This window comes from Seriola lalandi, unplaced genomic scaffold (genome assembly GCF_002814215.2).
Source record: "Seriola lalandi dorsalis isolate HSWRI2012SDOR001 ecotype SW California unplaced genomic scaffold, Sedor1 jcf7180002053976, whole genome shotgun sequence".
Taxonomy (NCBI): Eukaryota; Metazoa; Chordata; class Actinopteri; order Carangiformes; family Carangidae; genus Seriola; species Seriola lalandi.
In genome coordinates, this window is record NW_019524529.1 from 15734 (window position 1) to 38765 (window position 23032).

Genomic DNA, 23032 nt, shown 5'->3' on the forward strand with positions numbered 1-23032 from the left:
TTAGATCACCCCAGTACCTTTACATGACATTTTCATGAGTTTCTTAGACATAAAAACAAAATGTCACTTTAAATCCCCTCTGTCAACATTTCAACCACTACATGATATCTGACTTTGAAATACACTTCAGCACAGACCTTTTTTTGGATTTCCTCACCGGTACCATACTAGATCTGCTTTGCTCTGCCTCTCTCACACAATAATTTAATGTCTTGTTAGATCGCTGTCAGCTTTGATAATGTTCTTAGTACTCATTGGTTATTGATCATAAAGGAGCTATTTGGCATCACACCTGCTGACATTTAGACTTTCCTCAGGTACAGATACCTGCCAAAAGAGATTTAACAAGTTTCTAATGTTTAATGTAATAGTCATTTTATTTTAAAACACAAAGTTCTTTTATGAAACCAGAACACATCTCTTTCATAGTGCTACAGAGCGCAAAAAATACCTTTATTACCATTTTGTTCTTACCTTTTCTATTTACTGTTTATGTCAACAATTTTACAGGAGAAACTCTAAAACACTGGGGAAAACAATTACTTCTCTGAAACAGAAGAGGAACTTTTAAAATCATAACCTGATGTCTACAAAACCATTGAATTAGAAACATTTCGGATGACAAAAGAAAAAAAAAAAAATGAAAATGAAAAGGAAGTCGTTAGACTGCAATTAGCTCTCAATTCACAATTTAGATAAAGATTTATTTGTCTGCAGAAGCGGCCAATACAAATGATCAGAATATGAATCCATGTAATTTCTGGTCAGTCATAAATGCATTTTGTCAAAGCTATTCAGAAAAAAATTAATTGCTCTCCACACACTCACTCACACACACCTTTTTGCCTACAGCTCATAAATACAATCAATCTGATATACAAATATTTGGATAGATTTATTTTTAGCGACATTTAAAATGCATTTTAATCCTGATTCCTGCTGTTCTGAAGACCACCCCTCGTTTCGTTGATATTGTCAAATTTCTCAGGAGGAGAAACTGAAGCCTAACTTGGACGAAAGACCCTGACACATCTGTAACGTGGAGAGTTGCTGATGGGCAGGAGGACATTTAAATAAATATCTGAAACGAGCAGCATCCTAACACTGCAGACTTCCTCCAGCTCTCAGGTTGTGAAGCCAGTTCGAGTCTCTTTCCTGTGTCATTCAACATCCTTCCTTTACTGGAGGGCGACTGAGGAAAAGCAAACAACACAGCAGACAATGCACTATTGACACAATTCATTCTCACACAAAATGCTATCTCCAGTTGAGTGAAGGACACTGAAGAGCTGCATATACAAGTCCGATATAACAATATGAAATTAAAAAAAGGTGCCACTTTCTTTCTATCCATCACACATACAATCAATCAATCAATCAATCACACATGGACATTTGGACTTTAGACACAAAGGGAAACCTAAAACAGGACCTAGGATGATCAGTGTTGCATTTGAGTCGAAGCTGGACAGCTTAGAGGATCAACATATTTATTGTACACTAAATTACGCCTACATGGACATCCAGTTTTTGTTTGACTGCATCCATGGATGCGCTTTTATGTGTGTTAAAACCCATTATACAACTGTCGGTTTTCTGTTTGGATGCAGAAATAAGCCCTTCAGGGAGACGCCGTGCCTGTTAAAAATACACCAGTGACAAATTACTGAACTAAAGAAAAAGATGACAGTGGTTAAGCTGTCTGACAAAGACCAACATGGTGAAGACTGTGATTATGCTCTTCGTAGGTGCAGGCAAAAAGAAGTATGTCCATGTGCTTCATTTTCTTCCAGGTAGGATACCACTCTATTCAACAAGTCTGTTCACGCAATCTCGCTGCAAAATGATGTTTACTTCAACACGGGGTACTGGCGCTGACCGCCCAAACGACCAGAGCGGAGTCCACCTCCTGGTGGTGCACTTGTCTGAGAAAAGGAGTGAAAACAACAGCAAGGAAAGACAATTATAAAGTGAAAAAGAAGAAAAATGAGAGGGCCTTTTATAATGTCAGTATACTGGTTCACATTGATTTTTATTTTTTAATGCCGTACCTGTGCAAACTGTGCAGGGTTATAAAAGGTGACGCCTCCTGTGGGTGGAGCTCCCTGGGCAGGATGACTCTGAAAGGCACAAACAGAGTTACTACAGTGTGTGCAGTGCTGCTATCCCATTATGTATTGAGGCAGATTCAGTGAGGAGGATGCACTCCCAATGCCACGCAATGTTTTGACAACACTATAAAACAGAGGCGAAGGAAAATTGGAAAAGTAATGGCAAAGAGGACTTGGATCCACAGTGAGGCAGCATTACAAACCACTGTTTCACTTGTTTTAGTAACCATGCAAGCTTTATGATGGGTTAATGAAGCGGTGAGCTCCCATGATAACGAGGGAGTCGTCCTGCCAACAGTCTCCAGCATGCTTAACTCTCATGATCTGTGACTCTATGACTAAATTTCCTAGCGACCCTTAGGTGAAGTACATTGTTCACTATAGTCTACATCGCTGCAAGCAGCTCTGTGAACTAAATGCTAACATATTCACAGTGAGAATGCTAACATGCTGATGTTTAGCACGCATGTTAGCTTTTGCTAAATACCACTAAAAGGACAGCTGAGGCTGATGGGAGTGTCACAAACCAAAGACCTGAACATGTACTGTTTATACTAAATTTCATGGCAATCTCTCCAATAGTTGATATTACACTAAAAAATACAAATGTCAACCTCATGGTGGTGCTAAAGAAAAATCAAAGACACTACGATACGTCCTCTGTTTACCATGAATGTCTGCAGCAAATTTTGTGTCAGTCCATGGTGTAGATGTTGAGATGCAAACTTTGACCTTCAGGTGGCGCTAGAGAAGAAGTCATGGGATCACCAAAGTCAGTTGACTTCTAGTGAGGCTATAAATGAGGAGCTTCATTGTCATCACTGTAGCTCGGAATTTGTTGACCATTTGCCCAATTGTGGTTGTTCATAACAGATTGAGAGAGAGTTAAGTTAGCAATGTTGGAGAAGGCAGGCAGGTGAGCAGGCAGACATCCTGGGTTGGATGGGCAGTGAAGCTTCAGGTGCAAATGGTGAAGCATGCTACTAGTGATGTAATGAGCTGGGTGGGTGAGCAGGCGGGGGTGAGAGTGGACCATTTGAGGTCCAGCTAGAGGTACCTGGTTTAAATGCTGACTCACTTCACGTGATAAAGAACTCATTGAGCTAGAACGTGAGAGCTTAAGACAGCAGGAGGGAAATAAACAGACAAAATAAAAAAAATAAAAAAATAAAAACACAAACCACAAACCCATGAATTGGATTAGATCTGTTTCTACCATCCACCAGTTCAGAATGAAAATAAATAAACCAGCGTTAAAAAATTATGGTTCTTTAAAAAACAGACATGGACAGAATTAGACTATAAGAGCAAATGGAACAGAAATTTTACATTTTATCAAGGCTGCGCATTTAGCATGATAATGAGGAAAGATTTTAAGTTGACATGCATGCATTCTCATGTTCTTTCATTTCCCTCTATACTCAATATACATTCATACATATAAGCAAACTGCACACACTGGCTGTTAGGTGTCGAGCATCATGTGTCAGGGGTGGCATGATGGTACTGTGGTAGTTACAGGAGCGTTTGACAGGAGCAATTTTCTCTTACCTCCCCTGACTGTAAGCCATCAGGCACGGGAGGACCCTCTGGGGCAGGTGGTAACAACGTTGGGTTGAACATCTGAGCAGATTAAAGTGCAAAAGAAAAGAATCTGGATGAGGAGAGCATCAGCTTTGTACTTCTTTTCGACTGGCTTAAGCTTCCCCTAATGTCCTTATGACCTCGTGCGATTACGGTTTTTGAGAGCGATGATGAAACTGATATCAAAGTGCTGATACAAATTTAAAGCTAAAATGCATCTCAAGCATGAGAGCAGCTCTGTGAATAGTTTTTTTTTTTTTTTTAAACAGTAGGTTTACCTGTGGAGCAGCGCTGGTGTTTGGTGAATTCTGCTCCTGATGTCCTCCTTCAATGCCCTCCAGAGGTTGTTGATCATCAGGAGCTACATCAGGGACAAAGAAAAAATACTTCATTACTTCATCTGCAGCCATCAGAGGATCATTGCTTGTGACTATACCGGCACACATATAAACTAAGACAGTTTATTGTAAAAATTTACATAAATGTATGTATTCATTTTTATAAATGACACAAACCTGAACTAGGCACAAATAGGTTAGTGGGCATGGGCATTGGTGCCAGAGGAGCAAAAATGTCTGCTGGAGCAGGGGCTAATCCACCCGGTTTAGCAGTTCTACTGGGGTTCAGGACATCCACATATCTGCTCCTAGTGCCTGAGAAGACAGAAACACATCAGAGCAGCAAGAAACAAAGCAAACAGCTGGTGTGAACAGTGACTAAACTGATAGACAATTATATTGGTGTTAATGATAATAAGTAATAAGTGGTGTCTCCTTGATTACAGCAATTAAACTTTCATGGTCATTCATGGCATTTGTGAAGCCAAAAGACACTTCCAGTAACCCTCATCTCACCTGCCTTCCTGGAGAACATGTTGACAGGAGGACCGCTGCACGGGGGTGCAGCAGGCCCTCCGGGGCCAGGCATTGGAGCCATCTTGGGGAAACCAGAAGGAGGTGGTGGAGGGGGCTTACTCTAACAGATTATAAGAAAGCCACATATCAGAATTGGTTGGTCGATAAAGGTTTCAGTTTCAGTTGCTCAATTTAGACAAAGCCTGGCTGCTTAAGAATTTGTCTGTCTTGTAGACCAAATTTTAAAACCAGAACAGACCTCCTCTTCTGGCTCGTTCAAGTCGACCCATTTCTTCTTCTGTTCATCCCACACAATCTGACAATTAAGATCAAAGCACTCTTCTCAGTACTGGTGACATACAGACATAGATGAACAAAACCTGTGCAAATATGTGAAACTGAATACAGAGAAATGCTAAAACAGGACCTGCAAATGTAAAAGCTGTAACTTACAGATTTTGTTGTGTCATCTGGCAAGTGAGCCTCATTCTTCCCCTTCCGAGAGAACAAGTTCACCAAGCCAAAAATAACACCACCACTCTGTGTATATGAGAGAGGAAAATTTGCACTGAAAACTAGTGAACATTGTGGGAGCACTAATTAAAGATCAGAGTGCTTATGTGTGACTATGAACCTTTTTCGGGGAGTCTTTCTTGACTTTTTTGGCCTCTTGATTGCGGGGCTGTTCAGGAATTGAAGGCGGAGGTGGAGAGGCCTGCTTCACAGCTGAGTTGCTGCGCTCTCTTCCACCAGAGTGAGTGGAAGACTCAGAGGTTGTACGTGAACGCCGTCCTGGACCCTTTAGACCAGAAAACACTTGTATAATAGACAATAATAGACATACACATCTTTCTTTTGAGCCTCTTGTAAAGAGAGCTTGTCCTTGGGGTGCCTTGTCATGGACACGCTTCCTGTATTCGCTTTTCTCCAATCATGCACCAAGGATCTTTTGTCCTTTCCTAACCACTTCACCTTGACCTCAGTGGAAATTATCATGAAGTCAAGGAGAGATGTGAAGGAGAATTTCTAAGGACTTAGGACGACAAACGCAGTGCTTGGGCTAGGAAATTATGCGAAAGCAGGTTTGGGGGTTGTTTAAAATTTGCTGCTGCAAGGAATTGTGGGACATCATCTATTTTTCTTTCTTAAAGGGTGGTCCACTCTATTCAATCACAACACATATCATTACTGAACTGAATTCTTGATACTGATTTTGAATTCTTAACTTGCCGGCATATGCTGATAACTAATCATGCTGCACACAGGACAATAAAACCTTATTCTTTCATTCTACTACTGCTCGTCACTTCGGCAGAATAGATATCCATATTAAACATAGGGCCTTACTTCATCTAGATTCTCACCATGGCATATAACAGTGTATGGGTGGATTATTCCTCTCACTGTTCTTGGGAGAGATGAAATCTTCTTTTACAACACTGGATATTATAACTTGCAAAATAGTCCAGTGGATTGGTTGGACAGGGTTCCTTGTTTTTTTCTGCATGTGACACAGCATTAAAACGTCCTGCTAAACTGTTTTGAATTTAACAAATTGTAGTGATTCATGGTCATTTAAAATACCACGTATGATTAGCTCTGCAGCACTATATTGAATCCTTTTTTGTTGACACGTGCAAAACAACCTGCTCTACATCAGGTCTGAAAACACGTGCTGATACAAACAACTTATTTAACAGAAGAGCCAACAAAGATTATATAAATAACACATAAACGCACCATATGCATTGAAGACTGTGAAGTAGTCCTTGATCTCCCATGACCCTGCAGCACCAGAAAAACAATGGCATGAACTTTTTATATAAGATTTGTGCAAAAACACAACAGCAACGTTTTTTTTGATATTCAGACAGGTGGATACTGACCATGAGTGCCATGTGGTCATAGAGATCCATCTGAGGCGTGAAGGAGCTTCTGGGTGGGGAGGATGATATTGGCTGAGCTGTCTGCATCTCAGGTGGAGCCTGGAGCGGCTGCTCTACTGGCAGCATACGCCCAGGAGAAGGGGGCATGTGCTGAGGCATCTGGTGTGGCGGGTGGTTCATCTGCACGGGTGAATGCGGCATCTGAGGGGGCATGTGTGGTGACATTTGGCCCACATGAGGAGGTGGGGGACAAGGCTGCTCATGGGCTCCTGGATACATGTCCGACTGGTCATGTTGAGGCTGGAAGGGAGGAGGGGCAAAGCCAGGATCCTGTGGAGGGTAGCCTGAGATGGGGATCTGGCTTGGTGGTCCACTGGGGGGTACTGGGTAGAACTGGGGTACATCACTGGGGGGTAAAGGCTGAGGTGGGGCCATCCCTTCTTGGAGGATGGAGGTGGGAGCTGAAAGAAGAAGAGGTCAGACCTGATGCACTGCAACTGGCTCACAGTCACGAGGGGTTAAAAAGGAGGCCACAAGAACACTGTCGAACAAACACACAAATACATTTTCACTTACAAGTACACTTACACACACAAACACACACAAACCTGGAGGCATCAGCTGCACTCCCTGTGGTGGAGGCCCGGGCAGTAATGAGCTCATTAGTGGGTTGTCAGGGGTGGGGCCATCCACCTCCAGCGGCATGCTATAAGGTTCAGGTGGACTGGTCTGGTCCAAGTCAGAGCTGGGGCTGCTGCAGTTGAACTGTGTAGGCGTTGTTCTGGCTGCACTGTAGGTTATTGCCCCTGTCTAAAAAAAAAAAAGACAGAAACATTTGTTTCATGGGTACAAATGACCAAGGTTTAAATTACCATAAATGTAAGATTAAATTCCACAATTTCCACATCAAATATTAGTCCAGGTTTTTACGTACTGTCATTATTGTTATTATCATAAGAATTTGAGTTAACAAACAAAACAAAGGAAGGTTTATACCAAGTTTTTTCTGAGATTTAAAGGGACCAAAAGCTTAATTCTTGGCCAAGAAGTCCAAATATAACACTGGAAAAAAAGTGCTACTAAAACAAATTCCATTCTTTTGAATATCCTTTGTTTTTTACTTAAGCATATACAGTATGACTGCAAATACATTTCATTCCTCCTCACCCTGATCTGTCCATCCAGCTGTCTGAGGTGAATCAACCATTCAGGCTCATTGAACAACTCCTGCTCAGGCTTCTCCTTCAGTTGCGGATCGAAGAACCGCAGCTTTTCAGACATCTATCAACAAACAGCAGAAAATGACATTAGTCAGAATGAAAAAAATGATAACATATCTGAAAAAGAGTGGGCACACACCTGTATGATTTGGCTAATGAAAATAGGAGAGTAGTAGGAGGGCTGCATGAGGACAGTCCTAGAGATGACTTCACAGTAGTGGAAGGCCTGAGCACTCAGGCCTGCTTCAGCCAAGCGGCATGCATAGATCAACTTGAACACCTAATGAGAGACAATAAAGAGCAGAGAACAGTGTTATTCCTCTGTAGTATCACCACGATGGACATAATTGTTGAAAATTCATTCATTAATTAGTAAATACAGAAAAACCGACCTGGAAATTGGGCAGTGTGCAGGGCTGGGAGCCCAGAGATTGAGCATACTCATAGGCCTCAGTCCTCTGAATAGCTTCATTGGTCGCAAATTGGTAAAAGGACAAACTGAATGGAAGAGACAAAGATACGGTTATATGTGTGGCATATTTTGTGCAAACTGTAAGGTAAGGTGTAAGGATTTCATCACATTTCAACAATGTGCATGTGCTCATCTGTCTCAAACCTGTGATTGGAGCCAATCAGAACCATCTTGGTGCTCTTCTTAGTGAAAACTCCCAGACCAACTTGGGCCATCAAATAGCAGAAGTGTGCAGCATCAATCAGCCCCTTGGAAGCTGCCACAACACAAAATGAGCGCAGACAAAATGTGAGGTATTGTGTTGTAAAGAATAAAGACCCTTTTTGATTTAATGCAGTGAGTTACTGCTTTTTTTTTTATGCAATCCTACCGAGAGTGTCGCCCATGGTGGTGATTGTGCGGGTGTCCAGGTCCAGGGTGTGTGTGAGGTTAGATAGCACCATGGCCAGGTGAGGGCGCCAGTCACCCCACTTCTCCTCTCCACAGCACTACATGAACACAATAAATTACTTAAGTTGCAAAAAAGACATGCAAGACTACACACCTGAAAAGTACCACCTATTAAACTTCAGACTAATCATATAAAAAATAATGGAGGGGTTAAAGAGAGAAGACCAAAGCAGTACTTACAGTGGCGGATGCAGGCATCCTCCCAGACATCAGCTGGTACACCGTCTGAAGAGGGTCATTGATGGGCAAACTGTTGGCAAACCTAAACAACAAAGACAAACTATTTAAATGTCACATCTATAAATATGTAAAAAAAAAAAAAAAACATTTTTTAAATCACAGAATAATGGTGGAACTTATTTATGAGTCACAACCTTAAGATCCCTAATACTTTACCTTGTCATGACTCGTGCATGTGTCCTGTTGTCCATCTTACTGGCCAACAGCAGGGCGTGGCCCCAGAGACCTCCCTTCATGGCTGCTTCAAGTGCATCCTATTCCATGGACAAAGCAGAGCCCATTTCAGATTTAACAAGATAAACGCTAAATGAAATAACAATAATGCAGTTAAAGAGGGTTTTTCTCACCTTCTTGCGGCCAAACAGCAGCAGCTCCCTGAAGCGCTCCGTTTCCTTGCCAACGTTCTCTGGGACAATCATGAAGGTGTCAGATAGGAGGGAGAGTGGTCCAGATCCTTGCTCTTCCTCAGCATGTGCCAGTGGTTCATTGTTAAAATCAATCAAGTTGGCTTCATTAGGACTCTTGCCCGGTAGCCAAACAGAGCGATGCTCCTTCAGCAGGAGGTCAGCAATGTCTGTGCCTACCACAGTCTTAGGAAACAAGCAACAAAGAGTGTGATGATGAGAAAGTGGTTTCATGCAGGAAAGTCACATTCCTGCTTCTAATTCTCTTTCTGACAGATTCCCCAGTTACGTCTGTACAGTCTTACCCCATTCTGTCTACAGAGCAACATAATGAAGTCCCAGAGCAGACGGGCAGAGTCCCTGTCCAAGAGGTTGTTGTCACGGGAACACTCGAGTGCTTTGTTCTGGGAGAATTTTATCACATCCACCTTATGAGTCTCCTCCCTGATGGACAGAATGCAAGAAGTGAGTGGGGTGGACGGTGTTTATGTTATTATGAACAAAAACTCATCAAGGCATGGTCCTTCATAATGATGAACTGATGAATGAGCACTGTAGTTTTTTTGAGACACTATTTACTCCTGTTTGAGTAATGTTTGCTATAAATTACAATGTGCGGCCTTTTTAGGAAAATAAAAAATGAAACTCTATATTCTTGACTAGTTTTCAAATATTTATGTCTTCAGGAAGAACAAATGGGCTTGGCACTGAGAGCAACAGACAGGCTGGGGAAGTCGCAGAGTATTGATAGATGGATTAATGCATTGTTGGTTTTGGTCTCCATTTGATTTGTTGACAACAACAAAAATGTAGATTGCCTCATCACTCAAATGTCCCATCCCTCACACGTCAGTGTCTCTAAGCTATTTGGAATGGATAAATAGGGATGAATACACTTACTTAACCAGAGGTCCAGGGAAGGCTCGTAGTTCTGCCTGATCCGGGGTATCCTGCAGCATGGTCTGCAAACACAAATGTGGTTTGAAACACTACTTCATACAGCCTTAACATTGTGTAGGGGCCTGAAAACGAAACATCCCAGAGCTACACTGAAGATGCTGAAAAGTAATCTTGTCAAAATGTACCTCCATGTTGTGGATATCAACAAGTGCAGGCTGTCCAGCTGAGGGGAGATTGGGCAGAACTTGAACCAGGTGACCGCCAGGTCCAAAGCGAGCACAACGGTGGGGTATGGTAAACTTCTCTGGCGTGGCAGGACGAGGGGGGGCTAGAGGAAACATAAGAGTCAGACCATGAGTATCTCTCATATTTCTGATAAGGATCATGTTAGCATTTATGCTTAAAAATGCAAACAGCCTTGAAACTGAGAATTGTCCATTTACGTTGCTCAGGGGCGATCCAGGTGCTGTCTGCAGTGTACTCAGCTGGATACATGTACTGACTGTAGTTCTGGGAAGCATCAGCTGGGTTTGGGTATTGTCCGTAGGAGTAGTCCACAGCCAGAGTGGACGCTGTGGTGTCATAGACCGCTGACACTAGGTCAGGCTGGCTCCTGTATGCCTGGCTCTGCAGGAAGAGAAGACAAACAGAGATAATTATCAAATAGGAAGATATAAAAAACATAAAAGCAAATTCCCACATACTGTAGCTTGCACACATTTATCAGCCATTTGTTGATTAAAATACCTTAAACTATTTGGTTTTAGAATCAGCTGCCAGGAAAGTTATTGGGAAATCATCTGTGCAACTCACAACAGAGTAAGTGTGGAGTAAATACTGCAATTCTAATAAGCATTGAGAGTGAAAGTGGCAAGAGGTTAGTGTGAAACATGAATACACACTTTACTCAAGGGTTCATGAACCTGAACAACACAGAAACATGTGATGCAGCTGTTATCAGCTATACTACTTTCCTAAACATGAGCAATGCGTCTATAGAGATGACCACCCCTAAATCTGTAGTGGAACTGTTATTAATGAAGCAGTTGAGATGCAGGAAGGATCATGGGACTGCTTAAAAGTGTGGCTAATAGTACAGAGTAGACGCTAGAGGGTGTCATGGGAGAGCAACCACAAGTTAGCAACAGTAAAACAGTGAAGAACATCCCTTAGATCAATAGTTTCACATTTTGGAAAACAGACCTATTCACTATTTTGCTATCTCTCAGCAAGAGAGATATATGTGAGGATCAAAACAACTCTCATTTCTAGAAATATGAATATATGAAGCTGTTTCCGGTCTTTATGCTAGGCTAAGTTAAGCAGCTGCTGGCTGTAGCTTCATATTTAGCGATTTGATCTTCTCACTCTCTACAAGTGAATAAGCATATTTCACAAAATGTCAAACTATTCCTTTGTGTGTGAACAGAAATGAACTACTATACAATAAAATAAGGGAAAATTAGAGTGCAGTGTGGGAATGTTAAATACAGTCCCACACTTTTCTTTCCAGGCCATTTCTAACATTTTGAAACCCAACCACAACTCGCAGATGATCCATGTGGTAAACACACTGCCCATAGTATTGGAACAACATAACTCATTTTGATGAGCATTTTATCACGAGTGTCAATATAAATGAAAACCATAATCTTCAGGAAACTGAAATTCAGCAATTTTAATGTGTTAAAATTAGCTTCATGGCAGTATATACAATTTTGTCTTGATCTTTTTCTGAGAAATCCATGGACCACCCATTATGGCATATAAGGGAACTGTGACAGCACTCTGTATAACTTAGGAAGCAAGACTAACAATAATGAAAATCAAGCTATAATGAAAGCAAAATGAAGTACATGAAGAAATACTCTGACGTAAACAGGAAATGGGAAAAACATGTGTCAAGTTCACAGTTAATGCAGATTCAGGAGCTGTGACAGAATTAGACAGCATCACCTGTCCTTTATATACGAGTTTATCAATGTACTGTCAGCCAGGACTGCTGGTGTCAAAGAAGGATGGAGGCAGATATATAGCAGGTGAGGAGCGCCATATTTTGCCTGAAAGCAAGTGCAACACATGCCATGGTCTAAAACATGTTCACTAGTGGCTCAACCTTGGATGCCCTGTAATGCTGTAATAATGTAGGTAATAACACCTACGGAAGAAAATGATTTACCTGTTGTGACCGTGAGCTGAAACTGCTTCGTCTGCTGTGGTGGCTCTGAGAACTGTGCACACTGTGTGCCGACTGCTCACTGTGGACGCTGCGTCGGTCAAACTCGTCGCCATACATTTCTCCTCGCCGATGGTAGTCGTCATCAAAACTGGGATCATAACCAGGATAGTAACGCCACTGGTCCTCATAGCCATCTTTCCTATGAGTGGAGTGTCCAGTGTTTATAAAGAAAAACAGCATTCGATTTTTTTCTTAAACAAGACTAAAAGTATCTAACATTAATCAGACATACATAACAACAGGAAATAATAGCACATAAATGACAGGAATAACAGCACATATAAATAACTACAGCAATACTTTCTTATACAGCTCTACAGTACCTACTAACAAATGTACATTTATGTCATAGAAAACAATTTCACTGACATGTACTACTAAGACTGGTGGATTTCTCTGCATACCTGGCAGGATACATATGATGATTATAGTAGTTGTCTCTGCCTCTGTAGCTCTCATCGTAATTAGCCCAGTAGGACTGATCATAATATCCTCTGTATCGAGGGTCATACTGTCCATAGTTGTATGCTTCCAACAGAAAATATGGAGAGAAGGAGAGACAGATACAAATCAAAAGAATTTTATACACACAAAGAATTATATCTTTAGTGAACAAATAATTTTACAACAAATTCATTGAAGGAGCAGGGGAACAAAATGTGCTCCGGTCCACACTAGTAAGTGAACACAGCTTTCAACTCTATGGTTCATACCTCTGTAATCATAGTTCTTGGAGTAATCTGCATAATAGTCACTATAGGCACTTCGGTTTGCTCTGTGGTAATCTTCAGTATAGCCTTGTCTGTTGGAGAAAGTAAACAAAAGGTGAGATTTATAGGTCATGTATGAAAACATACTGAATGTTGCCTCTGCCAAACAAAGCCAAACACACCATAGGGATTACCTAGTTCTCAATATTCTCTTAATTAATTAAGAAACTTAAAATCAGCATAAGCAAATTAATGACTGAAATGAAGTCATTGTGACTTTATATGTGGTACAGCCGATTTAAATGAGGATGAACTATTGAGAAACAGTTTTACTGACCTGGATGAAGGCCTGTCAGAGTATTGACTGGCTCTAGAGCTGGGACGCTCTGGCTGTGGCTCTCTGTACTGGTAGTTTGGATCACGATAAGCTGGGGTCTGCCCATCATATCTGCCATACCAAGGGTCTGCTCGGCTCCTGTATGCCCCGTCCTGAAAGATAAAAGCATTAATAAATGTGTTAATTCTTTTACATTTCATGGCATTTCGCAAATGACGTACATCGTTACATAAAAGTGGCAGATGAATACATTCACAAGATAACATAGGAAAAAAAGACTTTCATCATACTTGATAGAATTGCTGTGCTCTAGGATCCCCAGGTGGAGGTGGGTACTGGCCAGGAGGATAAGATGCCCTGTTATCCGGGTATTCTCCATAATTACCGTAATAGCCACTATACATCTGTCCTGGCACTGGGGGAGGGGGCCCATAGCCTTGCTGGCTACCTACAGAGGAGGGTGGTCGAGGTGGCTCTGTAGGAGCTGGCTGGGAAGACCCTGGAGGTACTGGTCCTCGAGGCCCTGGGGGGTAAGCAGCAGCTGAAGGAGGAGTGCTCGCTGCAGCAGGCCCCTGCGCTGGAGCTGGATATTGGCCATGGGATGGTTGTGCTCCACTCATCAGAGCAGGAGGAGCATCACCTTGTCCCTGCAGTGCAGCCAGAGGGCCTGATGCCTTGGGAGGTTCCGTTGGTGGTGGCTGGGGATTTGCAGCTGCTTGGGAAGGAGCTGGCAGTACCTGTGGGGTAGATGAAGAGGCTGGGGTCTGAACAGGGGCATTCCCTTCCATTCTTACCCCCTGCTGAGCATCTTTGGTGACCTGTAGGTAAAATCCATTACTCGATTGTGGAGACTCGTGCAGAGAAGAAGGATGGCCAGATGCTTGGTTCTGAGTTTGTGATTGGTGCATAGAAAAATCAAGCAGTTCATAATTTGATGGTTGATTATGATTAGGGACAGTAGCAGTCATGAGAGAAGCCTGTGGATTAGGTTGGAGAACAGAGTGGCTGTCTCCACCCACTGATTGGCCCCTTGAAAGATGAGGGCGGACTGGCTGAGGCTGAGGCGGAGCTGTGATTTCTGATGTTGCCACCTCTGTGTTGTCTCGGGTCAGATTGAGTGGACCCTGGTTACAGGCTGAAGAACTGAAGCTTATTGGTCCAGTGGCAAACGGTGGACTTAGATTAGAGGCTACTGAAGGTGAGTGGGAGGTACTGGCACCCTGTCCCTGTGCGAATGATGTCACAGGTGGGGTAGTTTCCCTAAGGCTACTTTGACTGGCTGCTTGGACAGGGGTACTGGGGTGAATCACATTGTAATTTGACACAGGCGGGGCAATCAAAACAGGCTGGTGGAGCGAATCAGACACCAGGAGAGACGCATATCCCATATTGGCTTGAGCATCTGTTGGCTCTGCCTCACTCACCTTTGGTGGGTTCTCTAGGTTCTCTGAGTGCTGCTGTGGCGTTGGCTGGACTCTCTGGGAGGGCTGGAGGTCCAGTGGGCCATCCTCTGGAGGTTGGATAACATCAGCACTAGGCTCTCGTAAAGGGGCAAGAACTGTTGGGGCAGCAGGGGCTAGGAGGATGTTAGTGCCCAAGCTAGTAGGATCATTCTGAGCCCACAAAGTAGTGGCAGGGCTCTCACAGGGCCGACTGGCCCCGTGAGCACGGGATGAAGGTCGAGAGTGAGAATGAACCACTGGGTGTGCCAGGTGAGGTACACCTCCTCCAGCCCCAGCAGGCAAGGGGTGTCCTTGACCATATATATTTTCCATATTATCTGGTGGCTGCTCCAGGTTGCCAGGTGTAGAATCTGCACCCTCTTCTGCTACAATTTTAGCCACATCAACTTCAACAGGACGCACCCCAACCCCATGTGAGCGAACAGGTTCAAAAGAGCTGTTAGCACTTGCCTGAAAGATACCAGTTGGTTTGGGAGGGCTAGGTGTGGGAGGCCACATCTGCTCCAGTGAGCTCTGTCGAGCACCCATATCTCCAGCTGGGGACGTGTCAATCTGCTCAAAGTAACCGCCAGTGGCAGCAGACAGGTTACCATCATCAGTAAGACGAGGGCTTTCTTGCTGAATAAAGGTACCTACTACTCCCTGGTGCCGACGAGTGCCAGTTCCACTTCCATGGCTCATATTGCTATAGTTGGATGACACACTGGCAGATCTCATTGGTCTTGGAACAGAATCTGGTGTCTCTAGGTTGGGCCCGGTTTCAAACTGGTCTACTCCATGGGCTGCTGCAGTAGCAGCAGGGCTGCCATGGGCTTCACTGGGTAATACTTCCTGGTTCGGGACACACTCCAAATTCTCTACATGGTCATAATGGGAATCAGGGGGCTTCTGGGTATTTCCTTGTAGTGATGCATGATTGCCATCATTCAGGTACGGTGCGTGTGAATGATCTTGAAGAGAAGCTCCTTGATAATCCAAAGGGGCATCTGCATGGCCACTGTGGATTTGTGGGTTGTGATGATGCTGAAAGGATGCAGGAATACCATTCACTGCCTTATTTCTGCCTCCAACAAGTGTTTCCTCATTTTCCACATCATTGTCTTTGAAGAACATTGAGAGTGTACCAGACTCCTGAGAGTATGGAGCAGGGACAGGGGCAGGCGCAGAGCTGGACGCATGTTGAGCTCCAACAGAGTCTGACTGGGGCTGAGGATGTCCCAGGCCAGTCCCCATTTGGTGGTAGCCTGAATCCTGTGGAGGTGGGTTGAACCAAGAGTCCTGGGGGGCAGAGCTCTGGCTAAAGTAGCTCTGAGTTTGGAAGTGGGAATTATGCTGCTGGGGTGCATTTGGGTCAGGCCATTGAGAACTAGGGGCATTTACAGGGTTCTGAGGGGGGAGAGGAGCCTGGACCTGGAGGTGTCCAGGTTGCGTTGGAGGGGTGGGGGTGTTATGATGGGGCGATGGGGTGTGGGAGGGGTACATCTGGGTCTGTGGAGGTATATTGAAAGGTTGTGGTAGAGGATCACTAGTAGGCTGGAAGTAGTTCTGAACTGATGGAGGGCGACTTCCATGATCAGGAGCCCACTGCGAAGAAGAGGTGGTGGGAGGAACTGGCTGGAATGGTCCAGGCTGAGGATGTGGCTGTCCTTGAAATTCCTCGTTAAAAGGTGTATGACTAGGTGTTGGGGTTGAGGAGACAGGTGGTAGCTCTGCGGCCATGGATGGTGTCTGTTCTCTTGAATTAAAATAACCCTGCTCAGTATGAGAGGATGCATATCCTGCGGGACCTGGAACTGGGAAAACACCAGGGGATGCTGCACTGTTAGGGTTGAACAATGTCACCCCTGGCACAGAGGATGGTGGAGGACCAGGAGGAGCAGCTGGGACATCCTCCTGAGAGTGTGGTTGTGGAGGCAGCCCTCCACCAGCCTGAGAGTACATGGTGTTAGGTGGGGCTTGCATGGGTGGAGGGTTGCTGTTCGGTATTGTTGGGAGACCACCTGCAGCCATAGGGGGAGGAGCCCTAACAAAAGCAAAAGGGTCTGTCATGGGTTGGGTAGCAGATGGCATTGTGGCAGTAGCTGCTGCTGCTGGATGCTTGTGAGGCCTGGTCCTGCGGAACATATTGGGCCCAGAAGGAGGAGGGCCAGAGGCTCCTGGAGGTCCAGTCCGCGGAGGGGGCTGCATGGCTGCAGAGCTAACAGGTCCGAGGACCAGGTCACTCTAGGAGATGTCACTGAAGAGAATGAAGTCAGGCGAAGCTGGGAAAAGAAACAGAATGAGGGAGTGGTTCACAAAATGTACACATGCCTCTTTGATGGACTTTACCACACCTTTATTTGTGTAGTAGTCTATGATCCTACTTAAACAAAAGGTACAACGTGGCAATTTTTACATGAGCTCTCAGATGTTGTTGGAAATAAATACTACAGTACTTATAGTGCTATACTGAGCAGAACACAATTGACCAATTGTGATAAATGCCAACTTTGATTACATGACACACTGATTGAAATGGTTTTACTTTCAAAGCTTACTGCTTATCTCACTCAAGCACGATCTGCAGGATATAAAAAGATATAAATATTTCTGTAATTCTACAAAGGAAAAGATGTAAAAAAAAAACGAAAAAATGAAAACAAAAAAAAACAAAAACAAACATAACTTGTCACATATAAGGAGAATATAACTCAAATAAAAGTAGATGTTTTTTGTAAAAACTGCAATATCACATTAAGTTAATAACACTGAAACAGGTGCAGAATATTAGCAGGAAGATCAATTTACAGTTAGTGAGGAAAATTAGAAATTCTTAACTACTTATTAAAAAAGCACCTGCTTTAGATCATAGACAGCTGCTGCAAGGAGTAATTTTGAATGTGTTGGAGTCTAGAAACTATTGACAAGACTGCAAGGTGCAATTGTAATAATAGGTGTTTCGTGTATTTTGTAAGGATAGGAACAGTTAATCTGCTAAAGATAAAGGAAATAATGATCTTATGACTGAACTTCTCTAAACGGGAACTCGTTGGTGTAACAATTAGCTTAAATAAGTTCTACTGCTAACGTGTGCAGCTGTATTGTTTTTGTTGGTAACAGTTATTGGTGTAATAAAGAAGCCACAAATACAAAACAATAAGAAGGTCAGACCGCTGACTGTGTCCTAATGAGATTATTTATGTTAACTATCAGACACAGGCACTGTGGATCTGTCAGTGGGAAGTTCAGGATAGCTAACACTGATTAACACTGAACATTTGACATGTTTGACATAGAAAGGGAGGTCAATAACAGACCGAACTAGCAGGCAATTAGTCTTGGTCAGATGGGCTCTCCCAAAGTGATCCCGGATCTTTTCAAACGCCTTAAGTTACAATTTCACCATGAACCGTTACAAGCCCTTGAGCTAATGTTAGCGCCGCCGATGTGACAACTTACCGACAGTCAACATGAAACGCCATCGACTTCTGCTCATTATCCGACACTTGCTGAAATCTAATCGGTGGCTAGCTCTGTTTGGTCTGGGCCGACTTTGAGTTAACGTTACACATTAATCTGCCTACGAGGAAAGGTCCAGAGTGCTCGGCTCAACAGCTAACGGCAACGCTACACTGCTCTGTCCTAAACGCCAAACCCAGCAAAACACTGACATCCAAAGTCGCCTGTTTGGTCCCGAAACCATGACTTCCAGAGACTGTCCGATAACGAACGATGTATCCTTTTCATACACATTCAACACCGACACGGGCACACGCCGAGCAGTTACGGGTCGCTAGCCACTCGTCGAGCATAATTTAACAGGTTCACTGCCTGGTCAGCTAGCATTAGCACTGCTGCTTAGTTAGCACTGCTGGCTAACTAGCCTAAGCTAACTACAGGGGTAACAGTTTCAGGTCGGTATCAGACACCAGATTAAAACAGCCAGAGTAAAACATTGTTAATGGTGGTATATATTTACTCTTACCCGATGACGGAAATGTGTACAAATATAAATAAATTCTTACAAATGTGCAGGAGAGTGAGTCTGACACACCGCCACCATCTTCAATGGCAACACATCCTACTAGGCTACGTGTACAAGCTGCGTCACGGGCCAAACAACGATTGCGTCTTCACAGGGCGGGGCTTGTTAAAGGGTCCAGTCTGTGTATTTAACTTGATCAATTTGCATCCAAGAATTGATAGATTTAAATCAATGATTTACACTCAACAAGCACTCAGTAAATGACTTATTGTTTAGATCCTTCGATCCTATGTCTACATGCTATGCACCCTAATTCAATGTGTATATCTGACTTCCTAACAGATCATGATGTGCTCAAATCTTATACAGGAAAAATAGGAAGAGTAACATTGTGTTACATTTAAACTGGCCTGACACAGTTAAAACTGTTCCTGTTTTGCAGCACAGAATGAAATTGATCACATAACAAACAAAACAGAAACAATCAACAGAAACACCACAACAATTAAAAACATAGACACCTACACAGTCACTTCACAGGACAACATTTGAGTGGAGACAGTAAAATGGTGTATAGGAGTTGAATCAGTAGTTGCAAGTGTGTCCTTCCATCAGGTTGTGCTTATATGCCTGTTTAACACTTAACATGGTTTGAAAAAAAAAAGAAAATATAGAGGTTACTGCTCTAATGTCATATGGAACCTCATTCATGATTTTGGAATAAATGCATGTGAAATTGATCTAGTGATACGTTCGCTGTCTTGTGTTGTGTCTGTGTTGAGGTTAGGTTGAGTTATTGTTTTGGATCTGAAAGTAAAATTTGATGCCTATATTATTCGTGTAGTTCTGAATGTGAAAGTGCAGTACAGTGGTGAGTCCTAGGGGGAAGGTTGCCATGGATTTTATAAGCTCTGTTGTATACTGTGGTCTTGCTATTGGTTCAGTGATTTCCTTTGTGGTGAGGGGCCAGACTGGAAGACAAGAGGATAGTGTTGTTGAAAGAATCGCATGAAGATATGTGTCCAAAACAGTGAATGTGAAATATGGTATGATCTTATTAAAAACATACAATTTCTATTTCAATACACTTATTTGTAAGTTGTTATTACTTTTCAGAGTAAGATTACTACATCTTCATCGGGGCCTGTATACATCTTCAGAGAAATGGTCTTTAACTTAATAATATTCCTAAACTTTGATTTATAAGTCAAAAAATATACTTCTATGTTTACACAGAATGCCCCCCTCAAGCACTGAATCAGCCAATAGCAGGCCTGAATCACACCTGTTATTGCAGCTTCATGCACACTATCATTCATTATATCCAACAAAACGAAGCATACAAAAGGGACCTATGTCCCCTTGTAGTTAATGTTGATAGCATACCATTTTTATTATATTACCCATAACAATGTTAAGGATATATTAACCATCTATGGAGGCAGCTAATATACAATAAATATTAATGCAGGATTTTTTTCATGTAACATGAGGAAAAATTACAGGAATATGCATGACTAATATTCACTCTGGCTCTGACTTTGTTTTTTCTGTCTTGCAAAGTCCTGTGATGCTGCCATCTGCTGGTCACTGACTGTAGGCGTCATCTGGAGATATTTTAAATGATTCTGGACAATAGCAATCACAGCAGTAGCATTTCCACTCATAGCTCCACCCATTACCCAAACAATTTAGCAATTACTTAAATCACCAAAACATGCTGATAAAAATTTTACAATATTACGGTTATCATGACTTTTTTAAAACTATTTTCTCAATACTACATACAGTTATTTAGTTTTTAGAAGAATATTTTTTGTTGCAACAACATATCACTTTATATTCCTATCAGCAAACATTCTTGTTATTTCACAAAACACAAAACTTTCCTCATTATCACATGATAAATTGGCTGTTATAGCAAGAAACTTCCATATAAGGTTACAGTAAAAAGAGACAATAAAGAGATTGTACCTGAAATCCGTTAGACATTGGTTTTTGAATATTCTCCTTAAGAAGGAGAAAAATACTTAAAGAAAAGAAAAAAACTTTCTTTAACTAACTTGAACTGGTGCAAAAATGCAGATTTTGTTTGTATGCATCAAATCTTTTTTTAATGTTTAGTGATGATAAATAGAATACTCCACCTTTGTAACACATTATCTAACTTTGTATGCAACCACTAATCTCTCACTGTGGGCAGCCTACATGAGGCCTTGAGCTATGTGACACACAGAGGGTGTATATAATCTATTTCTACTAATTAAATAAAAGTCATCCTGTTTTTTCAAAGGTAATGGAAAAGTCCACCTTGACAAGCTGTAGTCAAGTAGCGTAAATGAAAGGAAGCACACACTCTCAGTGCAGAGTTCAAACACCCACGGTACACATACATCTATGTCTTGTTCACACGCCTCCTTTTCCTCTACTTTTGCTCAGACTTGTCAACCGAAACCTGCCCTCCAACTAGACTGTGTCTGGAGACTACGGGCCACAGGGCAGGTTGGAACAGACCTTCACGTTTTGCACCTAAAATCCCCTGGCTTGTGCTCTTGGTGCAGAAATTACTAATCCTGAGCTAATGTATATGCAGATAATGAATGACAGTGTAGTAAAAGACAATTGTAATAATATACATGGTGGTATCATTTTTGACAAATACTTAATATTAATTAACACATAAAATGTCTTAATATCTACTTACACCTACATTATAATGTATTAAAAGCATTTATCAAATGTTTGGACAGTGCTTATAAATGCTAAATGGGGTGGTTAAACTCGGGATGTAGTGCTCAGACTGAAGTTGACGTTTTTACATGCAGGTATATATGCACATACTCTTTGTCACACGGACCAACCACAGCTAACAACATCTGCACCCTCAGCTGTAGATGCACACCACAACCACACACGTCATGTTTCATCTTCCCCTTGCTCAATTTGCAAGAGACAATTTTGTTTTCATTTTAAGAGCAGCGACAAAGAATGAAAGACAATGTGGAATTTATACCTAGTTATTTCAGTTAGAATATATAAAAAAAGAATACAAGTTACGTGTTTGTATGAATGGCTAGCAATGAGTATAACTAGTATCAAAACATTTAATTGTAGAATTACCCCATTTTAAGGAATTCTTAAGATATCCACATTGATTCTCAGGTTTGATATTTATGTGAAAAGTAGAAGCTGTATCTCAGAAAGAGAAAGCATTCTGCAAAACTCATCACTTCAGTAAAATTGTCCTTGGCCAATCAACAGCATCTGTGGCCTGCATCATTTCCCAGGGGAGGGCAGTGTTTGTCCTCAGAGACTCTGTAAACCCGATCATTAAGGTCATGTTTACAGGAAAGCCTGGAGAGTGGTTAATGTTTGGTTAACCACTGTCTAAACTCCTGTTAAGCCCCTGAATGTCAACCTGAGCCCTGTGGTTTTGTTAATGGTACACGGTCTCATAGTTCATCCTGCTGACGCACGTATGTTTGGTCTCAGCAGTCAAACTTGGCAGGTGTGTGATGATTGAGATAAGAACTCAGAACAGACAAATCATTTTTTGAACAGTCAGAAAAGGAAATAACAGATATTGAGACCCATCTTAGTCTTTGCCTTACTTAATCTCCCTTTCTCTCTCTCTCTCTCTCTCTCTCACTCACTCACTCACCCACCCACCCACATTTGTGGTTAATAGAGTGATGGAAAGATTGTATGGGCAGGTGTGGGCAGGGTTTTACCACAGGATGCAAAGATTAGCATGATGTACAAAATCTCCTATCAGAGAATCTCTGTAACCCCTTCATAATAAACCAGTGTTCAAGTTTGAGATTTGGGTGCTTGCATGAGAAACCCACCCACGTCACGGTGCTGCTTTATATCTCATCTTATTTGCATAGATGCAGTCTCTCACAGTTAGACCTAAAATGTCTTATGGTGGATAAAAATCGTACTTACTTACAGTACATAAATGTAATTTAGATATGATATAACTGGATTAATGCTGTTGCTGTTGCATTAATGTGTAAACAGCATTTTAAGTGAGGTCACACTGGAGGTTATTTCAATCACTTAACATACCTTTAGGGAGTTGAATCTATAACAATTCATTGTGTTTTATAAAATATTCACAAGTTTTGTCTTGTCAAAGTGACAGCTTTCCTCTCATGAGAACTTGGGGTTGCTTTTGCGTGATTTTCCTATGTTT

The 23032-nt window shown here is 42.3% G+C and overlaps 1 protein-coding gene across 4 annotated transcripts; it reads right to left on the reverse strand.

Annotated features, from left to right (window-relative positions):
* Positions 1-349: 349 nt before the first annotated feature.
* Positions 350-18961, reverse strand: sec16a (SEC16 homolog A, endoplasmic reticulum export factor). 4 transcript variants are annotated; one of them, XM_023402666.2, is made up of 32 exons: positions 18875-18961; positions 14832-17131; positions 13698-14144; positions 13408-13559; positions 13074-13162; positions 12765-12888; positions 12301-12499; positions 10565-10748; positions 10307-10449; positions 10122-10183; positions 9527-9665; positions 9165-9407; positions 8974-9071; positions 8758-8839; positions 8498-8615; positions 8272-8383; positions 8048-8153; positions 7795-7935; positions 7603-7716; positions 7044-7245; positions 6436-6896; positions 6290-6334; positions 5184-5348; positions 5003-5089; positions 4809-4865; positions 4550-4670; positions 4211-4348; positions 3974-4056; positions 3663-3734; positions 3169-3228; positions 2052-2120; positions 350-1925 (listed from the first exon to the last, which is right to left on the reverse strand). In XM_023402666.2, the coding sequence occupies exons 2-32, from the start codon at positions 17055-17057 to the stop codon at positions 1851-1853; spliced, it is 6414 nt and encodes a 2137-aa protein (XP_023258434.1). In that variant the 5' UTR covers positions 17058-17131; positions 18875-18961; the 3' UTR covers positions 350-1850. The 4 variants fall into 4 exon arrangements, with proteins under 4 accessions (XP_023258434.1, XP_023258433.1, XP_023258431.1 ...); XM_023402665.2 differs by having other exon boundaries at positions 13698-14225; XM_023402663.2 differs by having other exon boundaries at positions 13698-17131.
* Between the last annotated feature and the right edge of the window lie 4071 nt (positions 18962-23032).

Coding starts and splice junctions, on each gene's coding strand:
- sec16a (XM_023402663.2), bottom strand. CDS start 17,057: ATGCAGCCCCCTCCGCGGACTGGACCTCCAGGAGCCTCTGGCCCTCCT. Junction 10,450..10,564: donor CTGGATCGCCCCTGAGCAAC/GTAAATGGACAA, acceptor TGTTTCCTCTAG/CCCCCCCTCGTCCTGCCACG. Junction 10,184..10,306: donor TTGATATCCACAACATGGAG/GTACATTTTGAC, acceptor TTGTGTTTGCAG/ACCATGCTGCAGGATACCCC.